Here is a 23,544-nt window from a genome sequence, read left to right on the forward strand (position 1 = left end):
AATGACCACTTTCATGCCTTGTACATTTTGTGCATTTTATATTATATTTTATATTGTATATGTTCTTGAATGTTGATTCCAAATAAAACTTTTATTGAATGAAAAGACTTGCCCAAGACATTCCATGAGAGGAATTTTAACACTTTGCTGCCAGTTTTCATGTTCAGAACCACTTTTGGCTGGAATGACTTTAGCCGAATTCTATGCCGAAGTCATAGCCGAAGTCATCTTATATGTATCCAATGTGATAAAAAAAACACCCATTAGAAATACAGTTTAGTTTCAGTTACCTAAGTAAAATAAAAAATCAGTCGGAAAAAATAAGCAACATGTGCATGAGAAAAAATGTCATTCATTTTTTTGTAACAATAAAATGCTGATTTTCTCACATGAAAAACACGCAGATTTCTTTGTGATCTATTCTCCCTTCTTTTTACTTTTAGAATAAAAGAAAATAGGACCATGCATTGTTGGCATAGGAGCTTCTACTAACCTAGATCTGGTTCTGGGGAAATAATATCTATTACATAGTGTTAGGTTTTTTTATGACTACGGAGCTAAATAAGAAACCAACTGAGCGTCGTCACTGACTGTTCTGTACATACTTCCACACGAGTGGTGCACAGTCTGGTATGTAGCACTGCTCCCTCCACCCTCACTCCCTCCTGTATTGTCACATCCTCCTCAGTTCTGTGGATGCTCTAGTCAATCCAGAGACAAGGATGCGAAGAGACTGCAAGATCCCCCTGCGAGGTAAGGGATACCTACAGCTGAAGCTTTATAGAATTGTGACACAGTTAGTAAGTAACCATGTGGAGGTCCTACTAAACTAGTGGAGATGGTAAAGTATGTGATCTCAGGAGCAAACCTTACTGAGGGTGGGTGACCGGTGGGCTTAGAAAATACAAAATGATATTAAGATGAACACATTTGCTCCCACATGAGGAGAAGACCCAGTGATTCAACCCAAGGAGTTTCAGAGGGTCTTCTCATAGATATGAGAGGGTATGCAGAATTTAGAAAAAGTATGAAGACCAATGAGTAATTTCAGGGTGAAGAAGTAAACAGGTGAGTTACTCGAGGAGGATATTGTTCTGCCTGTTGAATATTTCATAGAGTTGGATTGAGTTTCCTTAGTGTATAAAACAAAAAAGAGGAAAAAGTTCAAAATTGGGACATGAAATATTGTCATTTCCTCAAAGATAACAGTATCAATGTCCCAAATGGCAAATTATTAGGGATCATATCAGAAGGCTTAAACTATAACAATCTAAAGACGTTTACAATATGTAACCTCATGCAAGTAAAGGTTTATAATATGTGTGGTGAGGGGTGTGTGATCAATATTAAAACCATGCTTTTGTATATGTTTATGGTATGGTAGTGAACATGTAATGATTAACTCGCGTGTCGCCCTATAATCACCAAATCCTTATAACACATAACTCTCTTGTATCATATCACTTATCATATAATTAACCTCTTGTTGATATCTGACTCAATAAAACAACTTTTTACCCTTCCTAATCAATTTTTATTTTTTTTTTAGTAAATGAACAAAATACAAATGACTCTGTTGACTCTGGCGTTTGTCAAGGATACAATGCTTTTAGCGACATTATTGCCCTGAAATGTATTTGTACCCTGACAGACCCCAACAAAAGTCAAAGGGTACATGTACATACTGTAGATTACCTCTACATGTATAGATAAACAAAAGTATCCTCATAACTCACATTAGGAGTGCAAGCTTAAAAAAGCACTACTTCCTTTCAAACACTAGAGATCACATGGTGGTAACCCTTTTTATGTCTATGGGTTTTTGCACTTTTTATGCTTAAAAACCTGCTACCTTCCAACTACTAGTGATCAGATGGTGGTAACCCTTTTATGTCTATGGGTTTTTGGACTTTTTATGCTTAAAAACCTGCTACCTTCCAACCACTAGTGATCAGATGGTTGTAACCCTTTATGTCAATGGGCTATTGGACTTTTTATGCTTAAAAACCTATTACCTTCAAACCAGGTAGTGATCAGATGTGGGTAACCCTTCTATGTTTATGGGTTTTTGGACTTTTTATGCTTAAAAACCTACTACCTTCCAACCACTAGTGATCAGATGGTGGTAACTCTTTTATGTCTATGGGTTTTTGGACTTTTTATGTCTTTCATTTTTAATGGGACAGCAATTTTCTATTAAAAATGGTCAGCAGGAAAAAATAAAAAACATTATTATAGGACAGCAATGCCAAATATATGTATATTGTGAAATGTTTGACATTGCTATACTGTGTATAACACAATTAGTTTTACATATATCTTCGTCCCTTAGATTTACATGCATCCTCTGTACATAGATGTTCATCCAGGTCCAAAAGCTTTTAATAAGCCTGAAGTGGAAGAGAAAGGAATTGGTTAAATTGATGTACTGTATATACATACATACCTTTTTTATCATTATATATATATACCTTTGTTATCATTATACTGTCCTAATGTCTGACCACTTGACTCTTGTTCAAAATGGGTTCATGTTACTTACCGTAGTTTGTCTAATATTGGTGCATTTTAGATAGTTGGGGAACTATTTTAATTACTTTTGTCATTTTTTTACACTTTTGGGGCTCGTATATTATCAATGAATACATGATCTACATCTCCCCCAGAGTCTTCATATACAGATCACTGGTAGCAGAGATATAAAGTTACTGTCTATCAGATCATTGTTACCAGTGATCTCTATACCAGAATATGTGGAGTGAAGACAAAGACCCCATACATGCTCTCCAGCTCGTTAAGCCTGAGGGACATCAGCAATGATTATATTGGTTTCCTTACAATTAAGCCCAAATATACAAGCAGTGGTGTTAAATATGAGTGTGGTGATCATAATCCAAAGACCCATTAATAGTATAATAACACATTCTAGATATTCCAAAAATGAAAATACAAACACATGTATGAAACCTCAGCAGGTAATTTAGTTTTTACATGTGAGGAAAACATGATCACAAAGCTATTAGACAAAAACGTAAGAATCTTTTCCAAGGTTGACAACGTGAGACAAAGATCTAATGTAGGGTCCCCCTTGTGAGATTTCCTCAAATCTGTAAAACTTATGCACCTTCCCCATTGAGTGCTCTATAGAGGGAATAGTGGTAGAAAGCCAGAATTATGGGATGAGTGAGCAGACTGTACCCATTTGAGTTGACTCATAGTTTTCCATACATGTGAGTTATTTTAATGGCTCCCCTATTGCAATGATGACAATGACTGCAGATCTCCAGTATGGCTATATGCTTGAATGAGACAAATCAGTATACCTGAAGGCTCCTTCGTAGGCTTAAATGTGGTTGGGAGATGACCACATCATGTCTTTTGAACACATTTTCCAACTTATTTTCAAAGAAAAATGACCTAATAATATCCTATTACTAATATAGCCCCCATCTTACTTAGCTAATTGAACTAATGATCAATTCATATGGCTTATACTCTATTGCTAACTGACAGTGAGGTTGGTTTTATCTACAAAGTTCAAGTCCGAAGATCTAGTAATTCTTTTGCCTCCTCCTTGGTATCACTCGTGGAATGCAGCTACCAACATCTGGTGAGCCACATGTAGAAGGCCTGGAAAACAAGATATCAGATCAACTATTTTTTTTTTATTGACCATCCAATCTTGCATTAATTTTAGACCTGTGTCTTTTTTATCTTGATGACCCTTCATGCATGTTCCTCCTCACTGCATCAATGATACTTTTCAAGACTGGGCAAAAAAAATAATCATTTATGTACGATGGCTTTTGTTAGGGCTCTTGATGAATCTGCTCCTAATAGGAATTGGCAATGGTAGCATTTGAATTATATCTGCATATTTACAATGTTTGCTTCATGGATCTGTATGCTCCTTGTAAAACTTGGCACTAGCCCCATATGGTCAATAGTATTTTCAGTCAATGATCTAAGTGCTCAGAGATATACACCGTGTCCACCTCTGTCCACCGGTTTTATTTTATCATTCGAGAAAATCAGTCAGATTACACTAATCACACTCTGATCAGAGTTTGATCAATGCGTGATCCCATGTTTTGTCAGTTCAAGTGGCTTGCATGTGCCATTTGAGTTACAAAGGTAACTCAGACATGCTGTGAGCCTTTCCAAAGATAAAATCGGACATATGTAAGGTCACATAAAATAACATTGATCCGAGTGCAATGCTTTCTCGGATCGCACTTGAACTGAAAATACTGTGGTGTGAGAGAGGACATAAATGGAGCAATAATTGAGTATGGTAAATCCTATGACGTAGTTGTCAATTCTCCTTAAATAGCAGTGGAATAAATCCCTAGAACTACTCATCTCACCCAAACTAATATGGAAACAAAATACTCGAAGTCTCCTGAGAATGAGTGTCTGATTTTTGGTGGCCAATTAAGAAAAATAGTTTTAATTCTTAGTGGTCTTATCAACTGTACTCCAGCAAACAGATGAAACTTGAAATGGCTTCATATGTACCATAGGTGATTCCAGTCTGATAGGCATACAAGTCCTCTATGCTACTCCCATACAATGTGCCGTTACAGGTTGGCTGCCTATGGAATATGCAGAAATTATAAATCAATTTCATTGTTGCAGGAGAAAGTTCACTGTCTTTCTACACAATGTATCTTTGTATGTTTGAAGTGAAGAAAGTCTACTTGCTATTGCTTTTTATTCTTGTCTTCCCTGATAAACCCCATGGGACCAGAATGTCACTATTCATAGACTATTTTTGTCTATTAATGTGATGGAATTAATAAAAGATTAAGTTTTAATCTATCTCTGTTGCCTTGGAATATTGGATAATGTTTCTTCGGCTGGGTGGAAGGTTGAGCCGAGTATTCTTTATGAAGAATGGGACTTTTCTCAAATGCACAGTCCTGGTAGTAAAATGCAGAGATTACTACGGTAATTAGGGTTTTTTTTTTTTATGGAAGGACGAAAGCTATTTTTTTTTTCAATAGACTAAAAAAGAGAATGGGGGGCAATGCAATGATTCATTGTAGGATATGAAAAAGGTCTATTTTCTTACCAATGATTGTGTATATATTGTCCAGTGTTATTTATGGATCCTTTTTTGTCCTTTTTGAATATTGAAATGCTAGGTAGAAGCAAAGTTTTATTCCAGCACCAAAAGGTCCTTCAGTGATCCCAGGTTCTGACACGATGCTGATGATAACCAACTTAGAAGCTCAATTTGGACCAAATCTTTTACCACTAGGAGTTATTGCTAAGTGATTGAATTAATAGCAGCTTCTTTAATGCTAATAATAAAGGCTGTGATGAAAATAAAAGTGTCATTCACATGTTCTGTATATGTACAATGAAGATGTAGTGTGAGACCTTAAAATAATTTGCTCTTGAAGACTCCAGAAACCTAAGCCCAAAGGGTGGAGGTGCCAAAACAAAATTCTGCACTGGTTCCATCTGTTGACTGTCCTGTAAAGATCTAAAAATAAAATCCTCCCTGGCACATATACAGTATTTCCAAAGTTATAGTAATAGTCTAGGTTATATGGTTAAAATGCTTGCTGTAGACACATAAACATTAACTAATTTGTGCTTTGTTCTCTTTTTCTCCTGCTTGCTTTTCCTTACTCTTCTTTATTTGTCATAGGCTCCCTCCAGTACCTCCTTGGTTTTCTCCTCCTCCTTCCCCTTTCACTTTCTTACCCTTTTTCCCTCTCCCCTTGTCCTTCCCTGTGTACGTGTTATCCCTCACCCCCAACAGCCAGCTGCCAATCTCACAACCTCTCCCGAGTTCCCTCTCCTCTACCCAGTCAAGCACGAAGAGTTTTCCTGCAAAACAACCAGATCTCAGATCTGGGTCCTGGGTTATTTTCTCCCTTCACATCTGTTCTATGGCTTTTTTCGAATCGTATCTCTGTATTACGTCCTGGGACTTTCCAAGGTTTGGAGCACCTTGAGGAGCTAGATCTAGGCAAGAATCCCAATTTACCACCTCTTCAGCCAGACACCTTCAGTGGCCTCAACTCTCTGCTGTCCCTGCACCTGTATCAGAGTAATATCCACAGGCTACCGGCTGAGCTGTTCCGAGGCCTCCACTCATTGCGCTACCTCTACCTTCAACACAACCGCCTGACAGGCCTGCCGGTGAGATGCATGTTTATCTACTGTTATTATCTTCTAATTTTAAGTTCTAAGTCTACCCTAAAGACCTCCCATACACATTAGACTAATGTCGGCCAATCGTGCCAATATCCATTGGTGGTATAATTAGGGCCCTGGACAATTTATCATCGAAGGAGTTAAGGATCCGTCTTGTCTGAATTTGGACTGCCAATCCTTTTGTTTTCCCAGAGATAAGTCAGCATAGTGGCTCTCTTATAGAGAACACAAGTTTGTTCGGACGAAGAAGCACTCCTATGTTTGAGAGTGCCAGCCAAGATGGCTGATAGCTGAACCATCATTTGGCTGACAGTCATCTAATATGTCTGGCAGGCTTAAGCCTTTATATTCTCCACTTTTGACAATGTGTAAACTAGAAACCTATTAGCAAAAGACAGAAAATGGAATCTGGTTTGTTGAATCTGTTGTTTTATATAGCCATTATATTATAAACTGGAAATGCATACATGAAACATATAGAGATTATTTTAACAATGTTCTTTTATTTTAGATGCTTTAAATAAAACTTGTATATTTTCTTTAATTTTCTTGTCTAAATGCTGCTTTACACGCTATGAGATCGCTCAAGCGATCTCGTTGGGGTCACGGAAATTGGCTTTAGCAATGTCGTTGCGGGTGACACCTATGAGCGATTTTGAATCGTCGCAAAAACGTTCAAAATCGCTAATCGGTGACATGCCCCCCTATTCCCAATTATCGTTGCTGTTGCGTGTACGATGTGAATCATCGTTCCTACGGCAGCACACATCGCTGTGTGTGACACCGCAGGAACGAGGAACCTCACCTTACCTGCGGCCGCCGGCAATGCGGAAGGAAGGAGGTGGGCGGGATGTTACTTCCCGCTCATCTCCGCCCCTCCGCTTTTATTGGGTGGCTGCTTAGTGACGTCGCTGTGACACCAATCCAACCGCCCCCTTAGAAAGGAGGCGGTTCGCCGGTCACAGCAACATCGCTAGGCAGGTAAGTAGTATGATGGGTCTGAGCGATGTTGTGCGCCACGGGCAGCGATTTGCCCGTGTCGCACAACCGATGGGGGCGGGTACGGACTCTAGCGATATCGGTAACGATATTGCAGCGTGTAAAGCGGCCTTTAGGCTGTTTTTACTGTTAAATAGAATCTGTCACCAGGTTTTTGCTCCACCATCTGAGAGCAGCAGAATGTAGAGACAGAGGCCCTGATTCCAGTAATGTATTACTTACTGAGTTTATTTTTTTTTCTCTACCAGTTCTCTGAATGCTGAGCTCTATGTAATCCCGCCCACACCACTGATTGGCAGCTCAGTTTTGGGTGCAGGGTTATACACAGCTCATGAATATGCTGGACTACCTGGCAGCACACTAAGTAGTCCTCCAATGATAATATCCTGCTGCTAAAACAGTCATTTTATCAAAACTATCAGCACTAAGCAACCCTGTAACTAACTCATTTCTCATTGCTCTGTCTCTATATTGTGATGTTTTCAAATTTGGTGGCAAAAACTCGGTGAAAGATTTCTTTAAATGTCACTCTCCTTCAGTTCCTCACTTATAGACATAAAGAAATGAATCAATCTGATCCCTACCATTTTATTGGGTTGGTTGCTTAAAGACAGGCAGGGATTACTATTCCAATTCTCCTATTGCAAGCAATGCAGTGGTAAAGATTTACTACCACAGACAATCTATTTAAAGGAAACCTGTCACATGAAAAACTATATTAACCTGCAGATATGGGATTAAAGCACCGCTCCAGGATTTTTTTTTTTTGCACCGCTGCCGCTTCATTGGGCTCTGGCGATTTGCGACCTGCAGTTCCAGTGTGTCATGGAGCATGCCAGAGGCAACAAATCAATATAACTCTATGGGAGCCTCGTTCTGGCTTTCAGAGAGATGCATTGAGATCTTGTGATGTAATTTCTGACTTCCAGACAGTCAGAAGTTACAGTCACAAGATGGCGCCATGGGACTGGAGTGGCGCCGGTAAAAGGTTAGGACACTAAAGGTGAGTATAATACTGGGGCCAGGGAGATTGGATTTAAGGCACCACTCCAGCGCTGAAAAACAAACAGTGGAATGATGCTTTATTCTACATCTGCACTTCAAAGCCCACTGATGGGAGGAAATTAAATTTAATCCTCTCGGCAGCATTCTGGTTTCAGCTGCGGGGTGCGGTGCCGTCACTGGTTGATTCTTTACTTTGTATGCAGAATGGAAGCTGTAACCACTCCCCCGACACTGACTGACAGTCTCCTCTAATGCTGAGCGGCCCGTGCAGGTTCCTCCCCAATGACTGAAACTCGAATGCTGCCTAGAGGAATAAAGTCCATTTCCTCCCAGCAGCAGGTCTTGTAGTGCAGGCGCCAGGCAGGTACAGAATGTTATTAACCTGTAGATTAACCCCATATCTGTAGGGTAATAGCAATTTTTCATATGATAGGCTCCCTTTAAATTAAGAGAGAGGAGGAGATGAATAATCTCCTAGGACACATACAATACAGTTTATTCTGCGATACGAGAGCACAAATAGGTTTGTGCACTCAGGATATTTTGTGTGTATTTTGTTGAAAACATTTATGGGTTTAAACTGCACATTTTACCCTTTGTGCTGCAAAGCGTGAAATATGAAATTTTGTATTATCCGTTGCATAAATTTACATTTTTTTGGTATTCTGACCTGCAGCACTGGTCAGTTTAGGCTACTTTCACACATCAGGTTTTTCCCATCAGGCACAATCCGAACAAAAACGGTTAAAACGGATGCGGTACCGCATCCGTTTTATCCCCATTGATTTGTATTGTCGCCGGATTGTGCCTGATGACCTTGCATTGCATCCAGCTTTTTCCGGATGCGGCTTAGTTAATGAATGCGGTGGCCGCATGGAATGTTTCATGCAACGTTTTTTGTCTCCTAAAAAAAAACGCACAGCGCCGGGTGCGGCGTTGTGCGGCATGGTGCATAATGAAAGTCTATGCATGCCGAATCTGGTGGCATGCATCAAACGCCGGAAGCATGTACCGGATTCGGTTTTTACTTCTGAGCATGCCCAGAAGTGATTCTCTGGCCTAAGAAAATCGGTGGACCAATTCTAGCCTGTGTGTCTGCGCACATGAGCGATTATTTTCTCAGCCCTAATCGGACCGAGAAAACAATCACAGCATGCTGCGGGTGCAATGCGAGACTCTATTCAAGCGAATGGGGCGAAAGAAAAATCACACTGCACCCGCGGTACACTGGTGTACCATGCATGCAGAGCGAGAGTCGCAATAGCCGGCAACGGAGAAGAGAGGGAGATAAATCCCACCTTCCCCTCCTCCATGCTAGCCCGCCCCTCCTGAGAGCCTGCCCACCCCCCGCAGCTGTGGTTCGCTCGCACGGTCGGACCGCAGACGCAGGGACACTAGCATGACACTCGGCTCCTGCTGTGCTGCCAGCACGAGCCGAGTGTCATGCGAGCATCGCAGTAGTGCCCTGTGTGGCCCCAGCCTCTCTCTCTCACACTCACTGACTCACTCGCTGACTCATTCACTCACTCTCACCCACTCACCGATCACGGGCGCGGTGCTGCACGGCTGTCACACTGCTGGCGGCTTCTCCTGATTTGAAAATGCCGGCCTACCATTATTCAATCTCGTATTCACTACTTTCCCCGTCTACCGGCGCCTATGATTGGTTGCAGTCAGACATGTCCCCACACTGAGTGACAGCTGTCTCACTGCAACCAATCACAGCTGCCAGTGGGCGGGTCTATATCTTGCAGTAAAATAAATAAATAAATAATTTAAAAAAAATGGCGTGTGGTTCCACCCAATTTTGATACCAGCCAGGGTAAAGCCACACGGCTGAAGGCTGGTATTCTCAGGATGGGGAGCTCTACGTTATGGGGAGCCCCCCAGCATAACAATATCAGCCAGCAGCCGCCCGGAATTGCCGCATGCATTAGATGCGACAGTCCCGGGACTCTACCCGGCTCATCCCGAATTGCCCTGGTGCGGTGGCAATCGGGGTAATAAGGGGTTAATCATGGGAGGCATCTATGAGACACCCCCAATGATTAACCTGTAAGTGAAAGTAAAGAAACACATACACCCAAAAAAATACTTTATTTGCAATAAAGGACAAAAAAACATCCTCTTTCACCATTTTATTAAAATCCCCAAATACCCCTCCTGGTCCGACGTAATCCACAGAGGTCCCACGACCCTTTCAGCTGTGCTACATGAAGCTGACAGGAGCGGCCGTGGAACACCGCCGCTCTCTATCAGCTCCACGCAGCAACTGAGGGAGTCGCGCTGTCAGCGGTGACGTCACTGAGGTAGTGTCGTGGTGTGCGGTGATGATGATGCATGTGGGAGTGCCGGGGTGTGTGCGGGGATGATGCGTGTGGAAGTGTCGGGGTGTGTGCGGTGATGGTGCGTGCGGGAGTGTCGGGGTGTGTGCGGGGATGATGCGTGCGGGAGTGCCGGGGTGTGTGCGGTGATGATGCGTGCGGGAGTGTCGGGGTGCGTGCGAGGATGATGCGTGCGGGAGTGCCGGTGTATGTGCAGTGATGGTGCGTGCGGGAGTGCCAGTGTCTGTGAGGTGATGGTGCGTGCGGGAGTGCCGGTGTATGTGAGGTGATGGTGCGTGCGGGAGTGCCTGCGTGTGCGGTGATGACGGGGTCTCTCCCTCTCTCTCAGCTTTAAAAAAAAAACAAAACAAAAAAAAAACCCGGATCCGTTTTTTACCGGATCCGTCGCATCAGTTTTTACACACTCTGACACGGATCCGTTGCATCAGGCACAAACCGGATTGTGCCTGATTGCAAAAAACGGATGTGTGAAAGTAGCCTTACACTGTGGATATTCTTCACAATGTGAGCATGATATTTCCTAAAACCTTACAAAAGCATTGCAAAAAAAACAACCAGTTTTCTATCTTTAAAATCCAGACAGAAATTTGTATCAGATGCGCACAATGGTAATATACTCTTCAGATCCATAGAGGGCAGTTTCATACCCTGCTGAAATAGTTTATGAAGTGCTTTAGGTGCGGTTTGGTTACCTTGATTAAATCTTGATCACGGCATTGTACTTGGAGTAACCCATGATTACGGTCTCCTTTGACATTCTAGGATGGGGTGACAGTATAGTTATGCAGACAAAAAAAAAATCAATGTTAACCCTTTAGCAACTGTAGCGCCCCTGAAGCCATCAGGGAGCTACAAGGTTCTGCATCACCACCGGGATGCAGGGCCTACCCCCTAGAGCCCCGGAAGACCAGTGTCGGTGACACATAAAAAGTCCAGGTAATTCCAGTTTTACCTAACAATCCCCCATACAATGGTACAGGCTAGGGTCGGACCAATGGATGGCCGCCTAGAGGTCGAGCCAGTCCAGTCCACTAGTTGGCCAGGTGGGAGGGGCAGATTGTGGAGAATAGTCAGTACAGAGTAAGAGAGGAGTGAAGGTGGACATGAGGAGATGCACTGACACGGGGTTGACAGTAACCCAGGAGAGTAGTTGCTGGTGGACTATGGTAGAGTACTCCCGGAACTACGCACCAACGGGGTACAGGACCCTAGGACAGGTATAAAGCTCCAGGCAGGCCTGTTAACACCTGAACATTGAGGGGACCATCAAGGACCTCACTGACCCTAAAAATCTGAGACTCAGTAGCAAAGAGAGAGCCGGGGACAGGACCAGAGACTCCAACCCCATAGGGTTCACACTACCGTCATGTGGACAGAAGTGAAAGGAAACACCACCAGACGGGGACCCACAGTTGCTCTACACCACGGGGACCCACTAACCAGAGACAGGTGCAGGGGATGAAGGTACCAGATTACTACACTGGCACTGGAACAAAAGGGAACTGAAGGTGAAACCAGCCAGCCTCGGGTGACCAGTTACTACCAGAAATTGAGTGAAGAACCAGTTGCACTAAACTCCTTGTGTGGACTACCTTCTTCCGACACCTGTCACTACACCTACCCTCTGGGGCCTTGCCCTGCTTGCGGAGGGTTTAACATCCAGGCTGCCATTAACACCAGCCCCAGTGGCTCCGCAAGTGATGTTACGTATGAACATTAATCTCATCCCCTGTAATTATATCGCCTTTACAAAAAGGGCCCAGGGCATGGAACCGGGCATCGGCCACCAAAGTGACATTCCCAATATATGAACTGCCCGGGACCGAGTACCCCATATCCCTGGGTACGACAACCCTCATCTAAATAATAAATATGTTGGCAGTTAATGCCAAGTCCTTCATAGGTGATCTCTTAACTTCATTAAAAAGTGTAACTACAAACGTAATAAAAATGAGACAAAATTAAAAGAAAAAACCTATTATGTTCTTAAATATAATACTGTACATAACGTAAAAAAACTAACAACATACACTAATTAGATATATTCTTGATTGTACTTCACTTTTTTATTATATACATTGCACAGTAATTTATATGTAACTGTGGCGCCCTGGACAAGCCAGGACGTCACAGGTACAGCAACAACACACCCCACACCCCGGTTAGGAACACCAGAGTCACACACAAATCCTTGTTGCCTCCCTCCAGGGGCTGATGTCCACACCAGGTGGGGTGGAGCCAGGCAGTTGGCCCCACCCACCGAGGAGTTCACAGTCCTGGAGACGGGAAAAGGAGGGCAAAAGAGTTTGAGAGTTGAGGGAAGTGGTAGTGGAGCAGACTGGCCATGTCCGGGTACGTGGCCCGGGCACAAAAACAGCAAGGTTGGCAGACGGTGGTGACGCACAACCGTAAGGACCGGGTTCGGGCAGTGGCCCGCCGGTACCGGACCGGAGAGCGAAGAGAAGCCAGCACCATTCGGCAGGGCCTATGGACCCCGACCAGGCTTGGAGTCGCTGTTAAACCGGTCAAATCCGTCAGCGACGGGAACCTCCGGGGTTTCCCAGCAGCAAAGGCCCAACTGAGGGCAACCGCTCAACCGTGAAGGGAAATACAGCTACCGCCACAGCTAGAGTTCCCAGGGCCAGCGCCTGCGGGCAAAAGGGGCTCCTCTGGCAAATACACCGCTGGGGAGCGGGTCATCGGTGGGAAGCCATCGGAGCCGAAAACACATCAAAGGTGCAGGGAGAGACAGTCACCGCCAACCTACCGGGAGTGACCACCACAGCCATCTGTGGGACCCGTCCATCCAGCCGTTTGTTTTACCAGAGACTCCGAGTACGTTACTGGCTGAGTGAGTACCACCGTGCCATCTGGCACTGCGCTGCCCCCGCGACCCTGCACCTCCCCAACTCCTGCCATCCACCCTCCAGTCGCTATCACCGGGCCCCGGGACCACCAAACCCCCCTACCCACGGAGGGGAGAGAAACATCTCAGCTGCTCCTTGTCATCGCTCCCGGGATCCCCGTCCAGAGCAGCGGTGGTGTCCCATTATCACCACAAACCGTGGGTGGCATCACGGACTACATCCCCAAACCAAACCATCCCCTTTTCACTCACGGGCGAGGAGCGCCGCTCGAGTCCCCGGATCCAGCCCACCGCTCGAGCCACCGAGTAGCAGTAACAGCAGTGCCGGACCCGAGCGTGGTGAGCGCAGCGTCCCCTCCCCGCCCGCGACAACTTGGCGTCACGAACAGGATTCTTACCATTCTACCGCCTGACTCCACGGCCCCCCGAAGAAGTTAGCGAAACGTGCGCGTCGGGGCACGTTTTCCTTGGCTTCCACGATATCCAGTATGGGTGAGTTCAAGATGGGAATTTCTCTATTTGCTCTCATTACTGTTTATTCCTATTCTGGCTGTCTGTAACATGGTCTAGGATGTGGCTCCTCTGAGCACTGGGAACTATTAACTGTATGAGTGCCCGTTACTTTAGACACATACTGTAATGCCCCTTAACCCTGTATATGCTTTGTTATTCTATGATGGGCAAATTTGCAGTCCCTGTATAGTTGCTTAGAGGAGTCATCATTTGACATTGTTGTATTTTTACTCCCTATATGGTACGTGGATCCGTGTTCTACACCAGTGACATATCTTTAGCCTGATCAGTACTCTTTATTAACGCTTTCTGATGATGTTTTTGTACTGTTACTTCTTTTGCTATGCATTATATTTAAATAAATATTTGTTATATTTTTGCAAAAGATGTTGTGCTAATTATTGACCCTGTGGTCCCTTGTGTGACCCATGACTGCTTTGCCCTTGTTTTTCCTGGGTCATTCTACCGCCTGGTAGAAGTGCGCCTTGTGTCCCGCCGGAGGTGTCCGGCCGAAAATTTTCAGAAGCCGCCATCTTGGGCACGAAAAGTTCCCCGCTCGAGCGTCTTCCCGAGCAGTGGAGGCGCGAAAGCCGAAGCTCCGCCCCTGAAGAGGAGGTGCCGGAAAGAAACCAATGGGGGACGGATGGCGTCCGACCGCATGTGAACCGCGACTGTGGAAGCAGGGACGCCAGGACTCTGCGGCCATCTTTTGGTTCCTGGAAGGTACCGCTGCCAACATGTCCGCCCCGTCCAGCTACGCAGAGACGGAGCCGGTGCCCAAAACAGCCGCCTGGCTTAGGGCCCGAACTGCGGGGATCTCCTGGCGCTACCAGAATCAGATCTGCCTTCTGATGGAGCAGTGGACCGTGGAGGTGGAGGAGGTGGCTGCAGTCGCCCGGGTGTACGGGATGGAGACTATGATGGAGGAGCTGGTGAGTGACCCACGCCTCTGTGTCCCTGAGGGACCGGCCACTGCGGCTGAGGGACCCGGTCTGCCCCTGGCCCCCATACTACCCTCGTCTTCCCTGCCTGCGCACCCCGCCGCTGCTGGTCCGTCTGGCTTGCGGCCCCCTGTAGCGGCAGCAGAAGGAGTAGCGAGCCCGGAGACTGCAGCAGCTGGCGGCAACCCACCTGGCGCAGGAACAGACGATAGTGACTCCGGGCCCGACACCGAACCTGTCTCGGGGGACGAAGGAGTCGTCGCCTTGTATGACATGTAAGCCACTTACATCCCACGGAGCGGAAATAATGGATACCGGGCAGCCCTTCCCCGTCGCGCCTGCCATGCGCTGGAGGGGCTGGTACCCGTGTTCTTCTACCCGAGGCCGGGAGAAGGGGATGAAAGCGATCAGTAATGTCAGCAGTCTCTCCGCCGCAAGTTGTCCCCGTTGGGACCACCAGTACCGTTAAATGAATGAATCAACTGAGTAGTTAACCTGATTTGTAACCGTGATTGAACCGACCGTTGCCGGCAACTAGTCCCCGTTGGGACTTTCTGCACCGTTTGCGTAAGAAACTACTTACAGACAAGCCCGAGAACTTGCAGGGCAACCACAAACTAGTGGCATGTAAATAAAAAAATGTTGGCTTATATCGTTACCGCCTCCGGAGAGGCTAATTTGGAGGATGGGCCTGGAGGAAATGGATGGCCCAGACCCGCCACTACCGTAACCGGTGGCGATCTTCCGGGGGTCAGGGGTCCCCCATGGACGTGGGTCCCCTGAAAGAGACCGTACCCGCTCGGGCAATTTGGTTCTGGACTGGGGCAAGGGGTGCTGCCCACTTCTTAGGGGCAGCATCAGGGCCAGGGGTGAAGAGCGGAAGCCGTTTGTTTAATAAAATTGACTACCGTTTAGTAACGTTAAAAGTACCGTGCCTCCCGTTATGGGAAGTTTATACAGTGATGCTTGTGTTTAATGTTTTTGTATGTTTTTCTACATCTTTACAGTTAACAAAAATAAAACCGGTGATGGACGGGCAGCCCGCGGACGGTCTGCGTTTAACCAAGGGGGAATGTGGCGCCCTGGGCAAGCCAGGACGTCACAGGTACAGCAACAACACACCCCACACCCCGGTTAGGAACACCAGAGTCACACACAAATCCTTGTTGCCTCCCTCCAGGGGCTGATGTCCACACCAGGTGGGATGGAGCCAGGCGGTTGGCCCCACCCACTGAGGAGTTCACAGTCCTGGAGGCAGGAAAAGGAGGGCAGAAGAGTTTGAGAGTTGAGGGAAGTGTTAGTGGAGCAGACTGGCCGTGTCCGGGAAGGTGGCCCGGGCACAAAAACAGCAAGGTTGGCAGACGGTGGTGACCGTCTGCAGGCGAGGCCGATTGACGTACAACCGTAAGGACCGGGGTCGGGCGGTGGCCCGCCGGTACCGGACCGGGGAGCGAAGAGAAGCCAGCACCATTCGGCAGGGCCTACGGACCCCGACCAGACTTGGAATCGCCGTTAAACCGATCAAATCCGTCAGCGACGGGAACCTCCGTGGTTTCCCGGCAGCAAAGACCCGACTGAGGGCAACCGCTCAACCGTGAAGGGAAATACAGCTACCGCCACAGCTAGAGTTCCCAGGGCCAGCGCCTGCGGGCAAAAGAGGCTCCTCTGGCAAATACACCGCTGGGGAGAGGGTCATCGGTGGGAAGCCATCGGGGCCGAAAACACATCAAAGGTGCAGGGAGAGACAGTCACCGCCAACCTACTGAGAGTGACCACCGCAGCCATCTGTGGGACCCGTTCATCCAGCCGTTTGTTTTACCAGAGACTCCGAGTACGTTACTGGCTGAGTGAGTACCACCGTGCCGTCTGGCACTGCGCTGCCCCCGCGACCCTGCACCTCCCCAACTCCTGCCATCCACCCTCCAGTCGCTATCACCGGGCCCCGGGACCACCAAGCCCCCCTACCCAAGGAGGGGAGAGAAACATCTCAGCTGCTCCCTGTCATCGCTCCCGGGATCCCCGTCCAGAGCAGCGGTGGTGTGCCATTATCACTACAAACCGTGGGTGGCATCACGGACTACATCCCCAAACCAAACCATCCCCTTTTCACTCACGGGCGAGGAGTGCCGCTCGAGTCCCCAGATCTGGCCCACCGCTCGAGTCACCGAGTAGCAGTAACAGCAGCGCCGGACCCGAGCGTGGTGAGCGCAGTGTCCCCTCCCCTCCCGCGACTTAACCCCCCAAACAATGATAAAACAGTACAAAGTTTCCAACATAAAAATGAACATGAAAAAAGTGACATCAGTAAAAAAACAACAACTTTTAGCTGATGAAATGATGAGAACACAAGCAGTACCTCAATAGAAAATCAATATAACAAAAGCATGTGCCAGGACTGAAGGCAGGATCTGACGAAGCATTGGCGAAACATGCCGGGTATTTGATGGGTGAGGCTTGTTATGTCTTTACTATTCTATGACCTATTTGCACTTTATGTTATGAAATTATGGGGAGGGTTTTTTTGTTGGCATTCCCACTTGTATTATTATATTATGTACAGTTAGGTCCAGAAATATTTGTACAGTGACACAAGTTTTGTTATTTTAGCTGTTTACAAAAACATGTTCAGAAATACAATTATATATATAATATGGGCTGAAAGTGCACACTCCCAGCTACAATATGAGAGTTTTCACATCCAAATCGGAGAAAGGGTTTAGGAATCATAGCTCTGTAATGCATAGCCTCCTCTTTTTCAAGGGACCAAAAGTAATTGGACAAGGGACTCTAAGGGCTGCAATTAACTCTGAAGGCGTCTCCCTCGTTAACCTGTAATCAATGAAGTAGTTAAAAGGTCTGGGGTTGATTACAGGTGTGTGGTTTTGCATTTGGAAGCTGTTGCTGTGACCAGACAACATGCGGTCTAAGGAACTCTCAATTGAGGTGAAGCAGAACATCTTGAGGCTGAAAAAAAAAGAAAAAATCCATCAGAGAGATAGCAGACATGCTTGGAGTAGCAAAATCAACAGTCGGGTACATTCTGAGAAAAAAGGAATTGACTGGTGAGCTTGGGAACTCAAAAAGGCCTGGGCGTCCATGGATGACAACAGTGGTGGATGATCGCCGCATACTTTCTTTGGTGAAGAAGAACCCGTTCACAACATCAACTGAAGTCCAGAACACTCTCAGTGAAGTAGGTGTATCTGTCTCTAAGTCAACAGTAAAGAGAAGACTCCATGAAAGTAAATACAAAGGGTTCACATCTAGATGCAAACCATTCATCAATTCCAAAAATAGACAGGCCAGAGTTAAATTTGCTGAAAAACACCTCATGAAGCCAGCTCAGTTCTGGAAAAGTATTCTATGGACAGATGAGACAAAGATCAACCTGTACCAGAATGATGGGAAGAAAAAAGTTTGGAGAAGAAAGGGAATGGCACATGATCCAAGGCACACCACATCCTCTGTAAAACATGGTGGAGGCAACGTGATGGCATGGGCATGCATGGCTTTCAATGGCACTGGGTCACTTGTGTTTATTGATGACATAACAGCAGACAAGAGTAGCCGGATGAATTCTGAAGTGTACCGGGATATACTTTCAGCCCAGATTCAGCCAAATGCCGCAAAGTTGATCGGTCGGCGCTTCATAGTACAGATGGACAATGACCCCAAGCATACAGCCAAAGCTACCCAGGAGTTCATGAGTGCAAAAAAAGTGGAACATTCTGCAATGGCCAAGTCAATCACCAGATCTTAACCCAATTGAGCATGCATTTCACTTGCTCAAATCCAGACTTAAGACGGAAAGACCCACAAACAAGCAAAACCTGAAGGCTGTGGCTGTAAAGGCCTGGCAAAGCATTAAGACGGAGGAAACCCAGCGTTTGGTGATGTCCATGGGTTCCAGACTTAAGGCAGTGATTGCCTCCAAAGGATTCGCAACAAAATATTGAAAATAAAAATATTTTGTTTGGGTTTGGTTTATTTGTCCAATTACTTTTGACCTCCTAAAATGTGGAGTGTTTGTAAAGAAATGTGTACAATTCCTACAATTTCTATCAGATATTTTTGTTCAAACCTTCAAATTAAACGTTACAATCTGCACTTGAATTCTGTTGTAGAGATTTCATTTCAAATCCAATGTGGTGGCATGCAGAGCCCAACTCGCGAAAATTGTGTCACTGTCCAAATATTTCTGGACCTAACTGTATGTAATATACATACTGTATATACCACATTTGTACTTGAAATAATACTTCCTTCACTTATCAATTATGTGATTTACATACTGTGTATATATACTGTGAGGTAGCAGCGTTGTTTGGGCAAAAACGTGAGGCAGTGAGGCAGCAGCGTGTTCACACCAACAGTCTATTTATTGTTTCAGCATAAATAGATCCAATTTCCCACAGTCAAAGTCTCTTCCGGATCATAGCCGGTGCATATAGACAAATTCTTTGCATCAAAAAGTCTTGTTACCTTAGGACCCCGATAACCGCAGGGATCTGTATAAGGTTCTCCTAGGCTGACACTCTTCGCCTGTGTTCACTCCACACAGAGCCAGCCCAGCTCACACCGCATGTGTTAGCTTCACCAAGCCTGGCTCTCAACTGAGACACCCCCTGCTGTGCTCTTCATGATTTTAAATGAAAATGCCGGACATGAGGATTGCTACAAAACCTGGACTGGGAGGAGGGATCTGTCTCCCTGTTACCCTTTGTGCTATACTCCCAGTAATAGCTATAGCAAACTCAGAGGGTTTCCAGACACATTCTGGGGGACACATAGCGGTCTTCAAATATTACCCCTGTCACTGCCTCACATATCCCCCCCCTCAGTTAAAACGGGCGGGGTTGAACTTTTGCCAACATACAGGGACCTCTGGACAGGGCATCCGCATTGCCCTGCAACCTACCAGCCCGGTGTTCCACAGAAAAGTGAAAGTTCTGCAAGGAGAGAAACCACCTGGTGACTCTAGCATTTCTCTCCTTAGCATTCCTCATCCAGACCAAAGGGGAGTGGTCTGTCACCAGGCGAAAGTGTCGCCCCAGCAGGTAGTAGCGTAGGGATTCCAGAGCCCATTTTATGGCCAGGCACTCCTTCTCCACTATGCTATAGTTCTTCTCTGCCGGGGTGAGTTTTCTACTCAAATAGGTGACCGGGTGCTCTTCTCCATCTACCTCCTGGGACAGAACCGCACCCAGACCCACCTCAGAGGCATCTGCCTGTACTATAAACTCCTTTTGAAAGTCAGGGTTGACAAGAACAGGCTGACCACATAGGACTACCTTTAGCACCTGAAAGGCTTCCTCTGCTTGTGTATTCCAGTGGACCATGACCGACTTCTTCCCTTTTAAAAGATCGGACAAAGGCGCCGACCGTCCAGCAAAATTGGGTATGAATCGTCGGTAATACCCCATTATACCCAGAAAGGCTCTTACCTGTTTTGTGGTAAGGGGACGAGGCCAGTTTTGAATGGCTTCGATTTTGTTTACTTGTGGCTTGATAGGCCAAGGGGTTATCACATACCCCAAGTAACGGGCTTCTTTGAGACCCATAGCACATTTGCTTGGATTCGCCGTCAGACCAGCCGCTCTGAGCGAATCCACTACCGCTTGTACCTGAGATAAGTGGGTGCTCCAGTCACTGCTATAGATGATGATGTCATCCAAATATGCGGAGGCATATGGTTGATGGGGTTCTAACACTATGTCCATTAATCTCTGAAACGTGGCCGGAGCCCCATGTAAACCAAATGGCAAGACGACATAGTGATAGAGCCCCCCTGGCGTGACAAAAGGGGTCTTTTCTTTTGCCGCCTCTGTCAGCGGCACCTGCCAGTAACCTTTAGTGAGATCGAGAGTCGTGAAGTACTGGGCCCGTCCCAGTCTCTCTATCAGCTCGTCGACCCTGGGCATGGGATACATATCAAACTTCGATACCTCATTTAACTTTCGGAAGTCATTACAGAATCTTAAAGAACCGTCTGGTTTCGGGATCAGCACAATGGGACTGGCCCATTCGCTCGTGGATTTTTCAATAACCCCTAGTTGGAGCATCTTTTTTACCTCCTCCGCAATGGCTTGCCTACGAGCCTCTGGTACCCGGTATGGCCTCAGGCGTACCCTTACTTGAGGCTCTGTGACAATATCATGGTGGATTACGGTTGTTCGGCCGGGTAGGCTTGAGAACACATCCGTATTCCGCTGCACTAATCTCCGAGACTCCCGTCTCTGCTGTTTTGAGAGAGAATCCCCTATCCTTACTCCCAATTCATCATCAGGGGACTCCTCCTTTGTTGTTGTCAAGGCACCTGAAAAGGTTAGGTCCAACGTTACGTCAGCCACCATACATTCCCTGTCTTTCCACGCCTTCAGCAGGTTTACATGGTAGATTTGCTCTGGTTTTCTTCTACCTGGCTGATACACTTTATAGTTTACTTACCCCACTTTCTCCCGGATCTCATAGGGACCTTGCCATTTGGCTAAGAACTTACTTTCTGCAGTAGGTATTAGGACTAAGACACAATCTCCCGGTTTAAAAGACCTGATGGAGGCCTTTCTATTATACTGAGTACTTTGGGCTGCCTGAGCATCCAGCAAATGCTCTTTAACAATGGGCATTATTGCCGTGATACGATCCTGCATACCCAAAACGTATTCCACTGTGCTTTTGTGAGGGGTGGGCTCCTGTTCCCAAGTTTCCTTAACTATATCCAGCAGTCCCCGCGGATGTCTGCCATACAGTAACTCAAATGGCGAGAACCCGGTGGAAGATTGTGGGACCTCGCGGATAGCGAACATTAAATAGGGCAATAACATGTCCCAATCTTTCCCCTCTTTGGAGACCACCTTTTTCAACATAGCCTTTAGAGTTTTATTAAAACGTTCCACTAGACCATCAGTCTGGGGATGGTACACCGACGTGCGTAGCTGCTTGATCTGGAGGAGTTTGCACAGTTCCTTTGTAATTTTAGACATAAAGGGAGTGCCCTGATCGGTCAGGATTTCTTTGGGTAACCCCACGCGACAGAACATAGCAAACAACTCCCGAGCAATAAGCCTCGCCGAGGTGTGACGTAGTGGAATGGCCTCCGGATAACGTGTCGCGTAATCCATCACTATCAGGATGTGCTGGTGACCACGGGCTGATTTTACAATGGGTCCGATCAGATCCATAGCAATCCGCTCAAAAGGCACCTCTATAATGGGTAAAGGTATCAGAGGACTACGGAAACGGTGCGTTGGTGCGGTCAACTGACAAACTGGGCAGGACTCACAGAACCTCTTAATTTCTGCGCCGACCCCTGGCCAGTAAAACCGCTGAAACATTCGTTCCCGCGTTTTCTCTTCACCTAGGTGCCCACTCATTAGGTGGCTATGAGCCAATTCCAAGGTCTGACGGCGGTACGGCTGAGGGACCACCAACTGTTCCACTATTTCCCCCCGGATTGTATCAACCCGATAGAGCAACTCTCGCTTTAAAGCCATGTAGGGAGTTTCCAGCCTGGCACCAGGCCGCTGGGGTACCCCATCAATTACCTGTACATTTCCACGTCCAGGAGCCAATGTGGGGTCCCGGAGCTGTGCTGTTCCGAAATTATCTGGAGACAGGTTCAACTCCGGGATTGCCTCGGGTGGCTCAACCTCTCCTGCCATTACCTCTAGGGAGAACCTGGCAGGGTTACACTCTGTCCCTATACTGGTGACCCCTACGGCAGGTATCCCTGAGTCTGGATCGTCCGGCTCAGGGCCTGGTTCAATCATACACCTCGGAGGGCTAGGTCGCCTCCCACATAATGTCCAGAACAGGGGCAAGTCTCTTCCCAAAATAACAGCATATGGAAGTCTTTTCATCACCCCCACTTCATGTTGTACCTCTCCACACGAGGTAGCAATGGTGACCCTTTCCATAGGGTATTCACGTAGGTCTCCATGAATACAAAGTACCCCTACTTTATGTCCCGTAGGGTTTTCCCCGGAGACCAAGGAGGCATGTACAAGAGTCACTAAACTTCCTGAGTCCAACAAAGCCTCTGCTGTATAGCCATTAACACGTACTTTGCAGAGATGGGGCTCCTCCCCCATAGTAACAGTGCTTACGGTACAAACAGTATGGGCATACATTGATACCCGGCGAGCGTACCGGCAGTCCATGGGTTCTGATGTGAGTGGGCACTGTGCCATCACATGCCCGAGCTGATGGCACCGCCAGCACATAACAGCAGAGGTGTCCCTGTTTCGGGTGTCTGACTTTGGGGAACCGGGACTCCTGCTGACCTTAGTCTGGGGTTTACTCTCTGCCAGGGCTGAAGACGGGGCAGCACCCGAGGAGGGACGGGAGTCTTTTACCAACTGTGAAGGGGGCGTATTCCTACGGAGTGCCCGCCGTGAAGCAGAGTCCCGGACCAACTCCTGGGTAGCTGTGTAGCGTTCCACCAAATTCACTAGCTGGTCTAGGGTACCGGGGTCCCCCTGTCCCACCCACCGTTGAATGGGGGCTGGCAAAGTCCGCACAAACCGTTCAATCACCACCCGCTCAATCATCTGTCCGGGGTTCAAGGTCTCCGGCTGCAGCCATTTTTTTACAAGGTCCAGTAAGACATGGGCCTGTGAGCGTGCAGGTTTTCCCTCCTCAAAGGACCACTGATTCACTCGTTGGGCCCAGAGATAAGTGTTAACCCCCATTCGTGCAAGGATCT

General features: G+C 46.7%; 1 protein-coding gene across 1 annotated transcript in view; it reads left to right on the plus strand.

Annotated features, from left to right (window-relative positions):
* The first annotated feature begins 693 nt into the window (after positions 1 to 693).
* Positions 694 to 23,544, plus strand: part of RTN4RL2 (reticulon 4 receptor like 2) — a 162,016-nt gene continuing 139,165 nt past the window's right edge. Inside the window, exons 1-2 of the mRNA XM_075349467.1 lie at positions 694 to 753; positions 5,660 to 6,156. Of these exons, the coding sequence (XP_075205582.1) occupies positions 723 to 753; positions 5,660 to 6,156 (528 nt within the window). The 5' untranslated portion in view covers positions 694 to 722. The remainder of the gene's footprint in view (positions 754 to 5,659; positions 6,157 to 23,544) is intronic.

The sequence above is a fragment of the Anomaloglossus baeobatrachus genome, chromosome 5, assembly GCF_048569485.1.
Source record: "Anomaloglossus baeobatrachus isolate aAnoBae1 chromosome 5, aAnoBae1.hap1, whole genome shotgun sequence".
Lineage (NCBI taxonomy): Eukaryota > Metazoa > Chordata > Amphibia > Anura > Aromobatidae > Anomaloglossus > Anomaloglossus baeobatrachus.